Source organism: Salvelinus alpinus, chromosome 31 (genome assembly GCF_045679555.1).
Source record: "Salvelinus alpinus chromosome 31, SLU_Salpinus.1, whole genome shotgun sequence".
NCBI classification, from domain to species: domain Eukaryota; kingdom Metazoa; phylum Chordata; class Actinopteri; order Salmoniformes; family Salmonidae; genus Salvelinus; species Salvelinus alpinus.
In genome coordinates, this window is record NC_092116.1 from 42,231,803 (window position 1) to 42,254,180 (window position 22,378).

The 22,378-nt window shown below is 52.2% G+C and overlaps 1 protein-coding gene across 2 annotated transcripts in view; it reads right to left on the reverse strand.

Annotated features, from left to right (window-relative positions):
* The window catches only part of LOC139561882 (uncharacterized), a 189,959-nt gene that overhangs the window by 100,126 nt on the left and 67,455 nt on the right, over window positions 1–22,378 (reverse strand). For both annotated transcript variants that reach the window (XM_071379270.1, XM_071379269.1), the window contains exon 3: window positions 11,878–11,898. In XM_071379270.1, the coding sequence (XP_071235371.1) occupies window positions 11,878–11,898 (21 nt within the window). The remainder of the gene's footprint in view (window positions 1–11,877; window positions 11,899–22,378) is intronic.

Genomic DNA, 22,378 nt, shown 5'->3' on the forward strand with positions numbered 1-22,378 from the left:
CAGGAACAAAGACAGACAGGAACATAGACAGACAGACAGGAACATAGACAGACAGACAGGAACATAGACAGACAGACAGACAGACAGACAGGAACATAGAAAGATAGACAGACAGGAACATAGACAGACAGACAGACAGACAGGAACATAGACAGACAGACAGACAGGAACACAGACAGACAGACAGGAACACAGACAGACAGACAGGAACATAGACAGACAGAGAAACAGATAGACAGACAGGAACATAGACAGACAGAGAGAAAGACAGGAACATAGACAGACATACAGGAACACAGACAGACAGACAGGAACACAGACAGACAGGAAAACAGACAGACAGACACAGACAGACGGGTACATAGACAGACAGACAGACAGGAACACAGACAGACAGACAGGAACACAGACAGACACACAGGAACATTGACAGACAGGCGGGAACACAGACAGACAGACGGGAACACACACAGACAGACAGACAGACGGGAACACAGACAGACAGATGGGAACATAGACAGAAAGACAGACACAGACAGACAGACAGACAGGAACACAGACAGACAGACAGGAACATAGACATACAGACAGACAGGAACACAGACAGACAGACAGACAGGAACATAGACAGACAGACAGGAACACAGACAGACAGACAGACAGACAGGAAGACAGACAGGAACACAGACAGACAGGAACACTGACAGACAGAAACACTGACAGACAGGGACACAGACAGACAGAAACACAGACAGACAGACAGACAGACAGGAACACAGACAGACAGACAGACAGACAGACAGACAGACAGACAGACAGACAGACAGACAGGAGCACAGACAGACAGACAGGAACACAGACAGACAGGAACACAGACAGATAGACAGACAGGAACACAGACAGACAGACAGACAGAAAGGAACACAGACAGACAGATAGACAGGAACACACACAGACAGACAGACAGGAACACAGACAGATAGACAGACTGACAGGAACACAGACAGACAGGAACACAGACAGACAGGAAGACAGACAGACAGGAACACAGACAGGAACACAGACAGACAGGAACACTGACAGACAGACAGAGACAGGAACACAGACAGAGAAGACAGACAGGAACACAGACTGACAGACAGACAGGAACACAGAGAGACAGACAGACAGAAACATAAACAGACAGGAACAGAGACAGACAGGAACATAGACAGACAGACAGGAACATATAGACAGACAAACAGACGGGAACACAGACAGACAAACAGACGGGAACACAGACAGACAGGAACACAGACAGACAGACAGACAGAAACATAAACAGACAGGAACAAAGACAGACAGGAACATAGACAGACAGACAGACAGGAACATAGACAGACAGACAGACAGGAACATAGACAGACAGACAGACAGACAGGAACATAGAAAGATAGACAGACAGGAACATAGACAGACAGACAGACAGGAACATAGACAGACAGACAGACAGGAACACAGACAGACAGACAGGAACACAGACAGACAGACAGGAACATAGACAGACAGAGAAACAGATAGACAGACAGGAACATAGACAGACAGAGAGAAAGACAGGAACATAGACAGACATACAGGAACACAGACAGACAGACAGGAACATACACAGACAGACAGACAGACAGACAGACAGACAGACAGGAACACAGACAGACAGGAAAACAGACAGACAGACACAGACAGACGGGTACATAGACAGACAGACAGACAGGAACACAGACAGACAGACAGGAACACAGACAGACACACAGGAACATTGACAGACAGGCGGGAACACAGACAGACAGACGGGAACACACACAGACAGACAGACAGACGGGAACACAGACAGACAGATGGGAACATAGACAGAAAGACAGACACAGACAGACAGACAGGAACACAGACAGACAGACAGGAACATAGACATACAGACAGACAGGAACACAGACAGACAGACAGGAACACAGACAGACAGACAGACAGACAGGAACATAGACAGACAGACAGGAACACAGACAGACAGACAGGAAGACAGACAGGAACACAGACAGACAGGAACACTGACAGACAGAAACACTGACAGACAGGGACACAGACAGACAGAAACACAGACAGATAGACAGACAGGAACACAGACAGACAGACAGACAGGAACACAGACAGACAGACAGACAGACAGACAGGAGCACAGACAGACAGACAGGAACACAGACAGACAGGAACACAGACAGATAGACAGACAGGAACACAGACAGACAGACAGAAAGGAACACAGACAGACAGGAACACAGACAGACAAATAGACAGGAACACACACAGACAGACAGACAGGAACACAGACAGATAGACAGACAGACAGGAACACAGACAGACAGGAACACAGACAGACAGGAACACAGACAGACAGGAACACAGACAGGAACACAGACAGACAGGAACACTGACAGACAGACAGACAGACAGGAACACAGATAGAGAAGACAGACAGGAACACAGACAGACAGACAGGAACACAGACAGACAGGAACACTGACAGACAGGAACACAGACAGACAGACAGGAACACAGACAGAGAAGACAGACAGGAACACAGACAGACAGACAGACAGGAACACAGAGAGACAGACAGACAGAAACATAAACAGACAGGAACATAGACAGACAGGAACATAGACAGACAGAGAGGAACATATAGACAGACAAACAGACGGGAACACAGACAGACAGGAACACAGACAGACAGACAGACAGACAGACAGACAGACAGACAGACAGACAGACAGAAACATAAACAGACAGGAACAAAGACAGACAGGAACATAGACAGACAGACAGACAGACAGGAACATAGAAAGATAGACAGACAGGAACATAGACAGACAGCCAGACAGACAGACAGGAACATAGACAGACAGACAGACAGGAACATAGACAGACAGACAGGAACATAGACAGACAGAGAAACAGATAGACAGACAGGAACATAGACAGACAGAGAGACAGACAGGAACATAGACAGACAGACAGGAACACAGACAGACAGACAGGAACATACATAGACAGACAGACAGACAGACAGACAGACAGACAGACAGACAGACAGACAGACAGGAACACAGACAGACAGGAAAACAGACAGACAGACAGACAGACAGACACAGACAGACGGGTACATAGACAGACAGACAGACAGGAACACAGACAAACAGACAGACAGGAACACATACAGACACACCGGAACATTGACAGACAGGCGGGAACACAGACAGACAGACGGGAACACAGACAGACAGACGGGAACACAGACAGACAGACGGGAACATAGACAGAAAGACAGACACAGACAGACAGACAGGAACACAGACAGACAGACAGACAGGAACATAGACAGACAGACAGGAACAAAGACAGACAGACAGGAACATATAGACAGACAAACAGACGGGAACACAGAAAGACAGGAACACAGACAGACAGACAGACAGGAACATAGACGGGAACTTAGACAGACAGGAACATTTACAGACAGACAGACAGACAGACAGACAGACAGACAGGAACATAGACAGACAGGAACAAAGACAGACAGACAGACAGACAGGAACACAGACAGACAGACAGACAGACAGACAGAAACATAAACAGACAGGAACAAAGACAGACAGGAACATAGACAGACAGACAGACAGGAACATAGACAGACAGACAGACAGGAACATAGACAGACAGACAGACAGACAGGAACATAGAAAGATAGACAGACAGGAACATAGACAGACAGACAGACAGACAGACAGGAACATAGACAGACAGACAGACAGGAACACAGACAGACAGACAGGAACACAGACAGACAGACAGGAACATAGACAGACAGAGAAACAGATAGACAGACAGGAACATAGACAGACAGAGAGAAAGGCAGGAACATAGACAGACATACAGGAACACAGACAGACAGACAGGAACATACACAGACAGACAGACAGACAGACAGACAGGAACACAGACAGACAGGAAAACAGACAGAAACACAGACAGACAGACAGGAACACAGACAGACACACAGGAACATTGACAGACAGGCGGGAACACAGACAGACAGACGGGAACACACACAGACAGACAGACAGACGGGAACACAGACAGACAGATGGGAACATAGACAGAAAGACAGACACAGACAGACAGACAGACAGGAACACAGACAGACAGACAGGAACATAGACATACAGACAGACAGGAACACAGACAGACAGACAGACAGACAGGAACATAGACAGACAGACAGGAACACAGACAGACAGACAGGAAGACAGACAGGAACACAGACAGACAGGAACACTGACAGACAGAAACATAGACAGACAGGGACACAGACAGACAGAAACACAGACAGACAGACAGACAGGAACACAGACAGACAGACAGACAGACAGACAGACAGACAGGAGCACAGACAGACAGACAGGAACACAGACAGACAGGAACACAGACAGATAGACAGACAGGAACACAGACAGACAGACAGAAAGGAACACAGACAGACAGACAGACAGACAGGAACACAGACAGACAGATAGACAGGAACACACACAGACAGACAGACAGGAACACAGACAGATAGACAGACAGACAGGAACACAGACAGACAGGAACACAGACAGACAGGAAGACAGACAGACAGGAACACAGACAGGAACACAGACAGACAGGAACACTGACATACAGACAGACAGACAGGAACACAGATAGAGAAGACAGACAGGAACACAGACAGACAGACAGGAACACAGACAGAGAAGACAGACAGGAACACAGACAGACAGACAGACAGGAACACAGAGAGACAGACAGACAGAAACATAAACAGACAGGAACATAGACAGACAGGAACATAGACAGACAGAGAGGAACATATAGACAGACAAACAGACGGGAACACAGACAGACAGACAGACAGACAGACAGACAGACAGACAGACAGACAGACAGACAGAAACATAAACAGACAGGAACAAAGACAGACAGGAACATAGACAGACAGACAGACAGACAGGAACATAGACAGACAGACAGACAGACAGACAGACAGGAACATAGAAAGATAGACAGACAGGAACATAGACAGACAGCCAGACAGACAGACAGGAACATAGACAGACAGACAGACAGGAACATAGACAGACAGACAGGAACATAGACAGACAGAGAAACAGATAGACAGACAGGAACATAGACAGACAGAGAGACAGACAGGAACATAGACAGACAGACAGGACCACAGACAGACAGACAGGAACATACATAGACAGACAGACAGACAGACAGACAGGAACACAGACAGACAGGAAAACAGACAGACAGACAGACACAGACAGACGGGTACATAGACAGACAGACAGACAGAAACACAGACAAACAGACAGACAGGAACACATACAGACACACATTAACATTGACAGACAGGCGGGAACACAGACAGACAGACGGGAACACAGACAGACAGACGGGAACACAGACAGACAGACGGGAACATAGACAGAAAGACAGACACAGACAGACAGACAGACAGGAACACAGACAGACAGACAGACAGGAACATAGACAGACAGACAGGAACAAAGACAGACAGACAGGAACATATAGACAGACAAACAGACGGGAACACAGAAAGACAGGAACACAGACAGACAGACAGACAGGAACATAGACGGGAACTTAGACAGACAGGAACATTTACAGACAGACAGACAGACAGAAAGACAGGAACATAGACAGACAGGAACAAAGACAGACAGACAGACAGACAGACAGGGACACAGACAGACAGACAGACAGACAGACAGACAGAAACATAAACAGACAGGAACAAAGACAGACAGGAACATAGACAGACAGACAGGAACATAGACAGACAGACAGGAACATAGACAGACAGACAGACAGACAGACAGGAACATAGAAAGATAGACAGACAGGAACATAGACAGACAGACAGACAGACAGGAACATAGACAGACAGACAGACAGGAACACAGACAGACAGACAGGAACACAGACAGACAGACAGGAACATAGACAGACAGAGAAACAGATAGACAGACAGGAACATAGACAGACAGAGAGAAAGACAGGAACATAGACAGACATACAGGAACACAGACAGACAGACAGGAACATACACAGACAGACAGACAGACAGACAGGAACACAGACAGACAGGAAAACAGACAGACAGACACAGACAGACGGGTACATAGACAGACAGACAGACAGGAACACAGACAGACAGACAGGAACACAGACAGACACACAGGAACATTGACAGACAGGCGGGAACACAGACAGACAGACGGGAACACACACAGACAGACAGACAGACGGGAACACAGACAGACAGATGGGAACATAGACAGAAAGACAGACACAGACAGACAGACAGACAGGAACACAGACAGACAGACAGGAACATAGACATACAGACAGACAGGAACACAGACAGACAGACAGACAGGAACATAGACAGACAGACAGGAACACAGACAGACAGACAGACAGACAGGAAGACAGACAGGAACACAGACAGACAGGAACACTGACAGACAGAAACACTGACAGACAGGGACACAGACAGACAGAAACACAGACAGACAGACAGACAGACAGGAACACAGACAGACAGACAGACAGACAGACAGACAGACAGACAGACAGACAGGAGCACAGACAGACAGACAGGAACACAGACAGACAGGAACACAGACAGATAGACAGACAGGAACACAGACAGACAGACAGACAGAAAGGAACACAGACAGACAGATAGACAGGAACACACACAGACAGACAGACAGGAACACAGACAGATAGACAGACTGACAGGAACACAGACAGACAGGAACACAGACAGACAGGAAGACAGACAGACAGGAACACAGACAGGAACACAGACAGACAGGAACACTGACAGACAGACAGAGACAGGAACACAGACAGAGAAGACAGACAGGAACACAGACTGACAGACAGACAGGAACACAGAGAGACAGACAGACAGAAACATAAACAGACAGGAACATAGACAGACAGGAACATAGACAGACAGAGAGGAACATATAGACAGACAAACAGACGGGAACACAGACAGACAGGAACACAGACAGACAGACAGACAGACAGACAGACAGACAGACAGACAGACAGACAGACAGAAACATAAACAGACAGGAACAAAGACAGACAGGAACATAGACAGACAGACAGACAGACAGACAGACAGGAACATAGACAGACAGACAGACAGACAGACAGACAGGAACATAGAAAGATAGACAGACAGGAACATAGACAGACAGCCAGACAGACAGACAGGAACATAGACAGACAGACAGACAGACAGGAACATAGACAGACAGACAGGAACATAGACAGACAGAGAAACAGATAGACAGACAGGAACATAGACAGACAGAGAGACAGACAGGAACATAGACAGACAGACAGGAACACAGACAGACAGACAGGAACATACATAGACAGACAGACAGACAGACAGGAACACAGACAGACAGGAAAACAGACAGACAGACAGACACAGACAGACGGGTACATAGACAGACAGACAGACAGGAACACAGACAAACAGACAGACAGGAACACATACAGACACACAGGAACATTGACAGACAGGCGGGAACACAGACAGACAGACGGGAACACAGACAGACAGACGGGAACACAGACAGACAGACGTGAACATAGACAGAAAGACAGACACAGACAGACAGACAGACAGGAACACAGACAGACAGACAGACAGGAACATAGACAGACAGACAGGAACAAAGACAGACAGACAGGAACATATAGACAGACAAACAGACGGGAACACAGAAAGACAGATGGGAACATAGACAGAAAGACAGACAGGAACACAGACAGACAGACAGGAACATAGACATACAGACAGACAGGAACACAGACAGACAGACAGACAGGAACATAGACAGACAGACAGGAACACAGACAAACAGACAGACAGGAAGACAGACAGGAACACAGACAGACAGGAACACTGACAGACAGAAACACTGACAGACAGGGACACAGACAGACAGAAACACAGACAGACAGACAGACAGACAGGAACACAGACAGACAGACAGACAGACAGACAGACAGACAGACAGGAGCACAGACAGACAGACAGGAACACAGACAGACAGGAACACAGACAGATAGACAGACAGGAACACAGACAGACAGACAGACAGAAAGGAACACAGACAGACAGATAGACAGGAACACACACAGACAGACAGACAGGAACACAGACAGATAGACAGACAGACAGGAACACAGACAGACAGGAACACAGACAGACAGGAAGACAGACAGACAGGAACACAGACAGGAACACAGACAGACAGGAACACTGACAGACAGACAGACAGACAGGAACACAGACAGAGAAGACAGACAGGAACACAGACAGACAGACAGACAGGAACACAGAGAGACAGACAGACAGAAACATAAACAGACAGGAACACAGACAGACAGAGAGGAACATATAGACAGACAAACAGACGGGAACACAGACAGACAGACAGACAGACAGACAGACAGACAGAAACATAAACAGACAGGAACAAAGACAGACAGGAACATAGACAGACAGACAGACAGACAGACAGACAGACAGGAACATAGAAAGATAGACAGACAGGAACATAGACAGACAGCCAGACAGACAGACAGGAACATAGACAGACAGACAGACAGACAGGAACATAGACAGACAGACAGGAACATAGACAGACAGAGAAACAGATAGACAGACAGGAACATAGACAGACAGAGAGACAGACAGGAACATAGACAGACAGACAGGAACACAGACAGACAGACAGGAACATACATAGACAGACAGACAGACAGACAGACAGACAGACAGGAACACAGACAGACAGGAAAACAGACAGACAGACAGACAGACACAGACAGACGGGTACATAGACAGACAGACAGACAGGAACACAGACAAACAGACAGACAGGAACACATACAGACACACAGGAACATTGACAGACAGGCGGGAACACAGACAGACAGACGGGAACACAGACAGACAGACGGGAACACAGACAGACAGACGTGAACATAGACAGAAAGACAGACACAGACAGACAGACAGACAGGAACACAGACAGACAGACAGACAGGAACATAGACAGACAGACAGGAACATATAGACAGACAAACAGACGGGAACACAGAAAGACAGGAACACAGACAGACAGACAGACAGGAACATAGACGGGAACTTAGACAGACAGGAACATTTACAGACAGACAGACAGACAGACAGACAGGAACATAGACAGACAGGAACAAAGACAGACAGACAGACAGACAGGAACATAGACAGACAGACAGACAGACAGGAACATAGACAGACAGACAGACAGGAACACAGACAGACAGACAGACAGACAGGAACATAGACAGACAGACAGACAGACAGGAACATAGACAGACAGACAGGACCACAGACAGACAGGAACATAGACAGACAGACAGACAGACAGACAGACGGGAACATAAACAGACAGACAGGAACATAGACAGACAGGAACATATAGACAGACAGGAACATGGACAGACAGACAGGTACATAGACAGACAGACAGGAACAAAGACAGACAGACAGGAACATATAGACAGACAGACAGACGGGAACATAAACAGACAGACAGGAACATAGACAGACAACAGGAACATAGACAGACAGACAGGAACATAGACAGACAGACAGGAACATAGACAGACAGGAACATAGACAGACAGACAGACGGGAACATAGACAGACAGACAGGCACACAGACAGACAATAGGAACATAGACAGACAGACGGGAACACAGACAGACAGACAGGAACATATAGACAGACAAACAGACGGGAACACAGACAGACAGGAACATAGACAGACAGACAGGAACATATAGACAGACAAACAGACGGGAACACAGACAGACAGGAACACAGACAGACAGACAGACAGGAACATAGACGGGAACTTAGACAGACAGGAACATTTACAGACAGACAGACAGACAGACAGACAGAAACATAAACAGACAGGAACATAGACAGACAGGAACATAGACAGACAGACAGGAACATATAGACAGACAAACAGACGGAAACACAGACAGACAGGAACACAGACAGACAGACAGACAGACAGAAACATAAACAGACAGGAACAAAGACAGACAGGAACATAGACAGACAGACAGACAGGAACATAGACAGACAGACAGACAGACAGGAACACAGACAGACAGACAGACAAACAGGAACACAGACAGACAGACAGGAACATAGACAGACAGAGAAACAGATAGACAGACAGGAACATAGACAGATAGAGAGACAGACAGGAACATAGACAGACAGACAGGAACACAGACAGACAGACAGGAACATACACAGACAGACAGACAGACAGACAGACAGACAGGAACACAGACAGACAGGAAAACAGACAGACAGACAGACACAGACAGACGGGTACATAGACAGACAGACAGACAGGAACACAGACAGACAGACAGACAGACAGACAGACAGACAGGAACACAGACAGACAGGAAAAGAGACAGACAGACAGACGGGTACATAGACAGACAGACAGACAGGAACACAGACAGACAGACAGGAACACAGACAGACACACAGGAACATTGACAGACAGGCAGGAACACAGACAGACAGAAGGGAACACAGACAGACAGACGGGAACACAGACAGACAGATGGGAACATAGACAGAAAGACAGACACAGACAGACAGACAGACAGGAACACAGACAGACAGACAGACAGGAACACAGACGTTCATAGCGACGTCGTTTTTTGATCCTTCGATGTCGGCTCTTCCTATCATTGTGAAGCAGAATTCACCAAGCGTTGGATTGTTCACCCACTAATAGGGAACGTGAGCTGGGTTTAGACCGTTGTGAGACAGGTTAGTTTTACAGACAGACAGACAGGAACACAGACAGACAGACGGGAACATAGACAGACAGGAACAAAGACAGAGAGACAGACAGACAGGAACATAGACAGACAGGAACATAGACAGACAGGAACATAGGCAGACAGACAGGAAAATATAGACAGACAAACAGACGGGAACATATAGACAGACATACAGACAGACAGGAACATAAACAGACAGACAGGAACATAGACAGACAACAGGAACAAAGACAGACAGACAGACAGACAGGAACACAGACAGACAGGAACAAAGACAGACAGACAGACAGGAACACAGACACACAGGAACATAGACGGGAACTTAGACAGACAGGAACATTTACAGACAGACAGACAGACAGACAGACAGACAGACAGACAGACAGACAGACAGACAGACAGAAACATAAACATAAACAGACAGGAACATAGACAGACAGACAGAAAGAGAGGAACATAGACAGACAGACAGACAGAGACAGAAACAGACAGACAGACAGACAGGTACATAGACAGACAGACAGACAGACAGACAGGAACACAGACAGACAGACAGGAACACAGACAGACAGACAAACAAACAGACAGACAGACAGGAACATAGACAGACAGAGAGACAGACAGACAGACAGGAACACAGACAGATAGACAGACAGGAACACAGACAGACAGACAGGAAGATAGACAGACAGACAGACAGACAGGAAAACAGACAGACAGGAGCATAGACAGACAGGCACATACACAGACAGACGGGTACATAGACAGACAGACAGGAACACAGACAGACACAAACATTCTACTTACAAAAGTAAAGTTCTTGTGAATCTGTAGATAAAAAAAACAGATAGTTATTAGAAATGCCAGTAGAGGACTGGTCACCCCTCAGAGCCTGGTTCCTCTGGTCTACCCAGTACAGCCAGTAGAGGACTGGTCACCCCTCAGAGCCTGGTTCCTCTGGTCTACCCAGTACAGCCAGTAGAGGACTGGTCACCCCTCAGAGCCTGGTTCCTCTCTACCCAGTACAGTCAGTAGAGGACTGGTCACCCCTCAGAGCCTGGTTCCTCTCTACCCAGTACAGCCAGTAGAGGACTGGTCACCCCTCAGAGCCTGGTTCCTCTGGTCTACCCAGTACAGTCAGTAGAGGACTGGTCACCCCTCAGAGCCTGGTTCCTCTCTACCCAGTACAGCCAGTAGAGGACTGGTCACCCCTCAGAGCCTGGTTCCTCTCTACCCAGTACAGCCAGTAGAGGACTGGTCACCCCTCAGAGCCTGGTTCCTCTCTACCCAGTACAGCCAGTAGAGGACTGGTCACCCCTCAGAGCCTAGTTCCTCTGGTCTACCCAGTACAGCCAGTAGAGGACTGGTCACCCCTCAGAGCCTGGTTCCTCTCTACCCAGTACAGTCAGCAGAGGACTGGTCACCCCTCAGAGCCTGGTTCCTCTCTACCCAGTACAGCCAGTAGAGGACTGGCCACCCCTCAGAGCCTGGTTCCTCTCTACCCAGTACAGCCAGTAGAGGACTGGTCACCCCTCAGAGCCTGGTTCCTCTGGTCTACCCAGTACAGCCAGTAGAGGACTGGTCACCCCTCAGAGCCTGGTTCCTCTGGTCTACCCAGTACAGCCAGTAGAGGACTGGTCACCCCTCAGAGCCTGGTTCCTCTCTACCCAGTACAGCCAGTAGAGGACTGGTCACCCCTCAGAGCCTGGTTCCTCTGGTCTACCCAGTACAGTCAGGAGAGGACTGGTCACCCCTCAGAGCCTGGTTCCTCTCTACCCAGTACAGCCAGTAGAGGACTGGTCACCCCTCAGAGCCTGGTTCCTCTGGTCTACCCAGTACAGCCAGTAGAGGACTGGTCACCCCTCAGAGCCTGGTTCCTCTCTACCCAGTACAGCCAGTAGAGGACTGGTCACCCCTCAGAGCCTGGTTCCTCTCTACCCAGTACAGCCAGTAGAGGACTGGTCACCCCTCAGAGCCTGGTTCCTCTCTACCCAGTACAGCCAGTAGAGGACTGGTCACCCCTCAGAGCCTGGTTCCTCTGGTCTACCCAGTACAGTCAGTAGAGGACTGGTCACCCCTCAGAGCCTGGTTCCTCTGGTCTACCCAGTACAGCCAGTAGAGGACTGGTCACCCCTCAGAGCCTGGTACCTCTCTACCCAGTACAGCCAGTAGAGGACTGGTCACCCCTCAGAGCCTGGTTCCTCTCTACCCAGTACAGCCAGTAGAGGACTGGTCACCCCTCAGAGCCTGGTTCCTCTGGTCTAACCCAGTACAGCCAGTAGAGGACTGGTCACCCCTCAGAGCCTGGTTCCTCTGGTCTACCCAGTACAGTCAGTAGAGGACTGGTCACCCCTCAGAGCCTGGTTCCTCTGGTCTACCCAGTACAGCCAGTAGAGGACTGGTCACCCCTCAGAGCCTGGTTCCTCTGGTCTACCCAGTACAGCCAGTAGAGGACTGGTCACCCCTCAGAGCCTGGTTCCTCTGGTCTACCCAGTACAGCTAGTAGAGGACTGGTCACCCCTCAGAGCCTGGTTCCTCTGGTCTACCCAGTACAGCCAGTAGAGGACTGGTCACCCCTCAGAGCCTGGTTCCTCTGGTCTACCCAGTACAGCTAGTAGAGGACTGGTCACCCCTCAGAGCCTGGTTCCTCTCTACCCAGTACAGCCAGTAGAGGACTGGTCACCCCTCAGAGCCTGGTTCCTCTCTACCCAGTACAGCCAGTAGAGGACTGGTCACCCCTCAGAGCCTGGTTCCTCTCTACCCAGTACAGCCAGTAGAGGACTGGTCACCCCTCAGAGCCTGGTTCCTCTGGTCTACCCAGTACAGCCAGTAGAGGACTGGTCACCCCTCAGAGCCTGGTTCCTCTCTACCCAGTACAGTCAGTAGAGGACTGGTCACCCCTCAGAGCCTGGTTCCTCTGGTCTACCCAGTACAGCCAGTAGAGGACTGGTCACCCCTCAGAGCCTGGTACCTCTCTACCCAGTACAGCCAGTAGAGGACTGGTCACCCCTCAGAGCCTGGTTCCTCTCTACCCAGTACAGCCAGTAGAGGACTGGTCACCCCTCAGAGCCTGGTTCCTCTGGTCTAACCCAGTACAGCCAGTAGAGGACTGGTCACCCCTCAGAGCCTGGTTCCTCTGGTCTACCCAGTACAGCCAGTAGAGGACTGGTCACCCCTCAGAGCCTGGTTCCTCTGGTCTACCCAGTACAACCAGTAGAGGACTGGTCACCCCTCAGAGCCTGGTTCCTCTGGTCTACCCAGTACAGCCAGTAGAGGACTGGTCACCCCTCAGAGCCTGGTTCCTCTGGTCTACCCAGTACAGCCAGTAGAGGACTGGTCACCCCTCAGAGCCTGGTTCCTCTGGTCTACCCAGTACAGTCAGTAGAGGACTGGTCACCCCTCAGAGCCTGGTTCCTCTCTACCCAGTACAGCCAGTAGAGGACTGGTCACCCCTCAGAGCCTGGTTCCTCTCTACCCAGTACAGTCAGTAGAGGACTGGTCACCCCTCAGAGCCTGGTTCCTCTGGTCTACCCAGTACAGCCAGTAGAGGACTGGTCACCCCTCAGAGCCTGGTTCCTCTGGTCTACCCAGTACAGCCAGTAGAGGACTGGTCACCCCTCAGAGCCTGGTTCCTCTGGTCTACCCAGTACAGCCAGTAGAGGACTGGTCACCCCTCAGAGTCTGGTTCCTCTCTACCCAGTACAGTCAGTAGAGGACTGGTCACCCCTCAGAGCCTGGTTCCTCTCTACCCAGTACAGCTAGAAGAGGACTGGTCACCCCTCAGAGCCTGGTTCCTCTGGTCTACCCAGTACAGCCAGTAGAGGACTGGTCACCCCTCAGAGACTGGTTCCTCTCTACCCAGTACAGCCAGTAGAGGACTGGTCACCCCTCAGAGCCTGGTTCCTCTCTACCCAGTACAGCCAGTAGAGGACTGGTCACCCCTCAGAGCCTGGTTCCTCTCTACCCAGTACAGCCAGTAGAGGACTGGTCACCCCTCAGAGCCTGGTTCCTCTCTACCCAGTACAGCTAGTAGAGGACTGGTCACCCCTCAGAGCCTGGTTCCTCTGGTCTACCCAGTACAGTCAGTAGAGGACTGGTCACCCCTCAGAGCCTGGTTCCTCTGGTCTACCCAGTACAGCCAGTAGAGGACTGGTCACCCCTCAGAGCCTGGTTCCTCTGGTCTACCCAGTACAGCCAGTAGAGGACTGGTCACCCCTCAGAGCCTGGTTCCTCTGGTCTACCCAGTACAGCCAGTAGAGGACTGGTCACCCCTCAGAGCCTGGTTCCTCTCTACCCAGTACAGCCAGTAGAGGACTGGTCACCCCTCAGAGCCTGGTTCCTCTCTACCCAGTACAGCTAGTAGAGGACTGGTCACCCCTCAGAGCCTGGTTCCTCTCTACCCAGTACAGCCAGTAGAGGACTGGTCACCCCTCAGAGCCTGGTTCCTCTCTACCCAGTACAGCCAGTAGAGGACTGGTCACCCCTCAGAGCCTGGTTCATCTGGTCTACCCAGTACAGTCAGTAGAGGACTGGTCACCCCTCAGAGCCTGGTTCCTCTCTACCCAGTACAGCCAGTAGAGGACTGGTCACCCCTCAGAGCCTGGTTCCTCTCTACCCAGTACAGCCAGTCGAGGACTGGTCACCCCTCAGAGCCTGGTTCCTCTGGTCTACCCAGTACAGTCAGTAGAGGACTGGTCACCCCTCAGAGCCTGGTTCCTCTCTACCCAGTACAGCCAGTAGAGGACTGGTCACCCCTCAGAGCCTGGTTCCTCTGGTCTACCCAGTACAGCCAGTAGAGGACTGGTCACCCCTCAGAGCCTGGTTCCTCTCTACCCAGTACAGCCAGTAGAGGACTCGTCACCCCTCAGAGCCTGGTTCCTCTGGTCTACCCAGTACAGCCAGTAGAGGACTGGTCACCCCTCAGAGCCTGGTTCCTCTGGTCTACCCAGTACAGCCAGTAGAGGACTGGTCACCCCTCAGAGCCTGGTTCCTCTCTACCCAGTACAGCCAGTAGAGGACTGGTCACCCCTCAGAGCCTGGTTCCTCTGGTCTACCCAGTACAGCCAGTAGAGGACTGGTCACCCCTCAGAGCCTGGTTCCTCTCTACCCAGTACAGCCAGTAGAGGACTGGTCACCCCTCAGAGCCTGGTTCCTCTGGTCTACCCAGTACAGTCAGTAGAGGACTGGTCACCCCTCAGAGCCTGGTTCCTCTCTACCCAGTACAGCCAGTAGAGGACTGGTCACCCCTCAGAGCCTGGTTCCTCTCTACCCAGTACAGCCAGCAGAGGACTGGTCACCCCTCAGAGCCTGGTTCCTCTGGTCTACCCAGTACAGCCAGCAGAGGACTGGTCACCCCTCAGAGCCTGGTTCCTCTGGTCTACCCAGTACAGCCAGTAGAGGACTGGTCACCCCTCAGAGCCTGGTTCCTCTGGTCTACCCAGTACAGTCAGTAGAGGACTGGTCACCCCTCAGAGCCTGGTTCCTCTGGTCTACCCAGTACAGCCAGTAGAGGACTGGTCACCCCTCAGAGCCTGGTTCCTCTCTACCCAGTACAGCCAGTAGAGGACTGGTCACCCCTCAGAGCCTGGTTCCTCTCTACCCAGTACAGCCAGTAGAGGACTGGTCACCCCTCAGAGCCTGGTTCCTCTCTACCCAGTACAGCCAGTAGAGGACTGGTCACCCCTCAGAGTCTGGTTCCTCTCTACCCAGTACAGCCAGTAGAGGACTGGTCACCCCTCAGAGCCTGGTTCCTCTCTACCCAGTACAGTCAGTAGAGGACTGGTCATCCCTCAGAGCCTGGTTCCTCTGGTCTACCCAGTACAGCCAGTAGAGGACTGGTCACCCCTCAGAGCCTGGTTCCTCTGGTCTACCCAGTACAGCCAGTAGAGGACTGGTCACCCCTCAGAGCCTGGTTCCTCTGGTCTACCCAGTACAGCCAGTAGAGGACTGGTCACCCCTCAGAGCCTGGTTCCTCTGGTCTACCCAGTACAACCAGTAGAGGACTGGTCACCCCTCAGAGCCTGGTTCCTCTGGTCTACCCAGTACAGCCAGTAGAGGACTGGTCACCCCTCAGAGCCTGGTTCCTCTGGTCTACCCAGTACAGCCAGTAGAGGACTGGTCACCCCTCAGAGCCTGGTTCCTCTGGTCTACCCAGTACAGTCAGTAGAGGACTGGTCACCCCTCAGAGCCTGGTTCCTCTCTACCCAGTACAGCCAGTAGAGGACTGGTCACCCCTCAGAGCCTGGTTCCTCTCTACCCAGTACAGTCAGTAGAGGACTGGTCACCCCTCAGAGCCTGGTTCCTCTGGTCTACCCAGTACAGCCAGTAGAGGACTGGTCACCCCTCAGAGCCTGGTTCCTCTGGTCTACCCAGTACAGCCAGTAGAGGACTGGTCACCCCTCAGAGCCTGGTTCCTCTGGTCTACCCAGTACAGCCAGTAGAGGACTGGTCACCCCTCAGAGCCTGGTTCCTCTCTACCCAGTACAGCCAGTAGAGGACTGGTCACCCCTCAGAGCCTGGTTCCTCTCTACCCAGTACAGCTAGAAGAGGACTGGTCACCCCTCAGAGCCTGGTTCCTCTGGTCTACCCAGTACAGCCAGTAGAGGACTGGTCACCCCTCAGAGACTGGTTCCTCTCTACCCAGTACAGCCAGTAGAGGACTGGTCACCCCTCAGAGCCTGGTTCCTCTCTACCCAGTACAGCTAGTAGAGGACTGGTCACCCCTCAGAGCCTGGTTCCTCTGGTCTACCCAGTACAGCCAGTAGAGGACTGGTCACCCCTCAGAGCCTGGTTCCTCTCTACCCAGTACAGCCAGTAGAGGACTGGTCACCCCTCAGAGCCTGGTTCCTCTCTACCCAGTACAGTCAGTAGAGGACTGGTCACCCCTCAGAGCCTGGTTCCTCTCTACCCAGTACAGCCAGTAGAGGACTGGTCACCCCTCAGAGCCTGGTTCCTCTGGTCTACCCAGTACAGCCAGTAGAGGACTGGTCACCCCTCAGAGCCTGGTTCCTCTGGTCTACCCAGTACAGCCAGTAGAGGACTGGTCACCCCTCAGAGCCTGGTTCCTCTCTACCCAGTACAGCCAGTAGAGGACTGGTCACCCCTCAGAGCCTGGTTCCTCTCTACCCAGTACAGCCAGTAGAGGACTGGTCACCCCTCAGAGCCTGGTTCCTCTCTACCCAGTACAGCCAGTAGAGGACTGGCCACCCCTCAGAGCCTGGTTCCTCTGGTCTACCCAGTACAGCCAGTAGAGGACTGGTCACCCCTCAGAGCCTGGTTCCTCTGGTCTACCCAGTACAGCCAGTAGAGGACTGGTCACCCCTCAGAGCCTGGTTCCTCTGGTCTACCCAGTACAGCCAGTAGAGGACTGGTCACCCCTCAGAGCCTGGTTCTTCTCTACCCAGTACAGCCAGTAGAGGACTGGTCACCCCTCAGAGCCTGGTTCCTCTCTACCCAGTACAGCTAGTAGAGGACTGGTCACCCCTCAGAGCCTGGTTCCTCTCTACCCAGTACAGCCAGTAGAGGACTGGTCACCCCTCAGAGCCTGGTTCCTCTCTACCCAGTACAGCCAGTAGAGGACTGGTCACCCCTCAGAGCCTGGTTCATCTGGTCTACCCAGTACAGTCAGTAGAGGACTGGTCACCCCTCAGAGCCTGGTTACTCTGGTCTACCCAGTACAGCCAGTAGAGGACTGGTCACCCCTCAGAGCCTGGTTCCTCTGGTCTACCCAGTACAGCCAGTAGAGGACTGGTCACCCCTCAGAGCCTGGTTCCTCTCTACCCAGTACAGCCAGTCGAGGACTGGTCACCCCTCAGAGCCTGGTTCCTCTGGTCTACCCAGTACAGTCAGTAGAGGACTGGTCACCCCTCAGAGCCTGGTTCCTCTCTACCCAGTACAGCCAGTAGAGGACTGGTCACCCCTCAGAGCCTGGTTCCTCTGGTCTACCCAGTACAGCCAGTAGAGGACTGGTCACCCCTCAGAGCCTGGTTCCTCTCTACCCAGTACAGCCAGTAGAGGACTCGTCACCCCTCAGAGCCTGGTTCCTCTGGTCTACCCAGTACAGCCAGTAGAGGACTGGTCACCCCTCAGAGCCTGGTTCCTCTGGTCTACCCAGTACAGCCAGTAGAGGACTGGTCACCCCTCAGAGCCTGGTTCCTCTCTACCCAGTACAGCCAGTAGAGGACTGGTCACCCCTCAGAGCCTGGTTCCTCTGGTCTACCCAGTACAGCCAGTAGAGGACTGGTCACCCCTCAGAGCCTGGTTCCTCTGGTCTACCCAGTACAGTCAGTAGAGGACTGGTCACCCCTCAGAGTCTGGTTCCTCTGGTCTACCCAGTACAGCCAGTAGAGGACTGGTCACCCCTCAGAGCCTGGTTCCTCTGGTCTACCCAGTACAGCCAGTAGAGGACTGGTCACCCCTCAGAGCCTGGTTCCTCTCTACCCAGTACAGCCAGTAGAGGACTGGTCACCCCTCAGAGCCTGGTTCCTCTGGTCTACCCAGTTCAGCCAGTAGAGGACTGGCCACCCCTCAGAGCCTGGTTCCTCTCTACCCAGTACAGCCAGTAGAGGACTGGTCACCCCTCAGAGCCTGGTTCCTCTCTACCCAGTACAGCCAGTAGAGGACTGGTCACCCCTCAGAGCCTGGTTCCTCTGGTCTACCCAGTACAGTCAGTAGAGGACTGGTCACCCCTCAGAGCCTGGTTCCTCTCTACCCAGTACAGCCAGTAGAGGACTGGTCACCCCTCAGAGCCTGGTTCCTCTCTACCCAGTACAGCCAGCAGAGGACTGGTCACCCCTCAGAGCCTGGTTCCTCTGGTCTACCCAGTACAGCCAGTAGAGGACTGGTCACCCCTCAGAGCCTGGTTCCTCTCTACCCAGTACAGCCAGCAGAGGACTGGTCACCCCTCAGAGCCTGGTTCCTCTGGTCTACCCAGTACAGCCAGCAGAGGACTGGTCACCCCTCAGAGCCTGGTTCCTCTGGTCTACCCAGTACAGCCAGTAGAGGACTGGTCACCCCTCAGAGCCTGGTTCCTCTGGTCTACCCAGTACAGTCAGTAGAGGACTGGTCACCCCTCAGAGCCTGGTTCCTCTGGTCTACCCAGTACAGCCAGTAGAGGACTGGTCACCCCTCAGAGCCTGGTTCCTCTCTACCCAGTACAGCCAGTAGAGGACTGGTCACCCCTCAGAGCCTGGTTCCTCTCTACCCAGTACAGCCAGTAGAGGACTGGTCACCCCTCAGAGCCTGGTTCCTCTCTACCCAGTACAGCCAGTAGAGGACTGGTCACCCCTCAGAGTCTGGTTCCTCTCTACCCAGTACAGCCAGTAGAGGACTGGTCACCCCTCAGAGCCTGGTTCCTCTCTACCCAGTACAGTCAGTAGAGGACTGGTCATCCCTCAGAGCCTGGTTCCTCTGGTCTACCCAGTACAGCCAGTAGAGGACTGGTCACCCCTCAGAGCCTGGTTCCTCTGGTCTACCCAGTACAGCCAGTAGAGGACTGGTCACCCCTCAGAGCCTGGTTCCTCTCTACCCAGTACAGCCAGTAGAGGACTGGCCACCCCTCAGAGCCTGGTTCCTCTCTATCCAGTACAGCCAGTAGAGGACTGGTCACCCCTCAGAGCCTGGTTCCTCTCTACCCAGTACAGCCAGTAGAGGACTGGTCACCCCTCAGAGCCTGGTTCCTCTGGTCTACCCAGTACAGCCAGTAGAGGACTGGTCACCCCTCAGAGCCTGGTTCCTCTCTACCCAGTACAGCCAGCAGAGGACTGGTCACCCCTCAGAGCCTGGTTCCTCTGGTCTACCCAGTACAGCCAGCAGAGGACTGGTCACCCCTCAGAGCCTGGTTCCTCTGGTCTACCCAGTACAGCCAGTAGAGGACTGGTCACCCCTCAGAGCCTGGTTCCTCTGGTCTACCCAGTACAGTCAGTAGAGGACTGGTCACCCCTCAGAGCCTGGTTCCTCTGGTCTACCCAGTACAGCCAGTAGAGGACTGGTCACCCCTCAGAGCCTGGTTCCTCTCTACCCAGTACAGCCAGTAGAGGACTGGTCACCCCTCAGAGCCTGGTTCCTCTCTACCCAGTACAGCCAGTAGAGGACTGGTCACCCCTCAGAGCCTGGTTCCTCTCTACCCAGTACAGCCAGTAGAGGACTGGTCACCCCTCAGAGTCTGGTTCCTCTCTACCCAGTACAGCCAGTAGAGGACTGGTCACCCCTCAGAGCCTGGTTCCTCTCTACCCAGTACAGTCAGTAGAGGACTGGTCATCCCTCAGAGCCTGGTTCCTCTGGTCTACCCAGTACAGCCAGTAGAGGACTGGTCACCCCTCAGAGCCTGGTTCCTCTGGTCTACCCAGTACAGCCAGTAGAGGACTGGTCACCCCTCAGAGCCTGGTTCCTCTCTACCCAGTACAGCCAGTAGAGGACTGGCCACCCCTCAGAGCCTGGTTCCTCTCTATCCAGTACAGCCAGTAGAGGACTGGTCACCCCTCAGAGCCTGGTTCCTCTCTACCCAGTACAGCCAGTAGAGGACTGGTCACCCCTCAGAGCCTGGTTCCTCTGGTCTACCCAGTACAGTCAGTAGAGGACTGGTCACCCCTCAGAGCCTGGTCCCTCTCTACCCAGTACAGCCAGTAGAGGACTGGTCACCCCTCAGAGCCTGGTTCCTCTCTACCCAGTACAGCCAGTAGAGGACTGGTCACCCCTCAGAGCCTGGTTCCTCTCTACCCAGTACAGCCAGTAGAGGACTGGTCACCCCTCAGAGCCTGGTTCCTCTCTACCCAGTACAGCCAGTAGAGGACTGGCCACCCCTCAGAGCCTGGTTCCTCTGGTCTACCCAGTACAGCCAGTAGAGGACTGGTCACCCCTCAGAGCCTGGTTCCTCTGGTCTACCCAGTACAGCCAGTAGAGGACTGGTCACCCCTCAGAGTCTGGTTCCTCTGGTCTACCCAGTACAGCCAGTAGAGGACTGGTCACCCCTCAGAGCCTGGTTCCTCTGGTCTACCCAGTACAGCCAGTAGAGGACTGGTCACCCCTCAGAGCCTGGTTCCTCTCTACCCAGTACAGCCAGTAGAGGACTGGTCACCCCTCAGAGCCTGGTTCCTCTGGTCTACCCAGTACAGCCAGTAGAGGACTGGTCACCCCTCAGAGCCTGGTTCCTCTCTACCCAGTACAGCCAGTAGAGGACTGGTCACCCCTCAGAGCCTGGTTCCTCTGGTCTACCCAGTACAGCCAGTAGAGGACTGGTCACCCCTCAGAGCCTGGTTCCTCTGGTCTACCCAGTACAGCCAGTAGAGGACTGGTCACCCCTCAGAGCCTG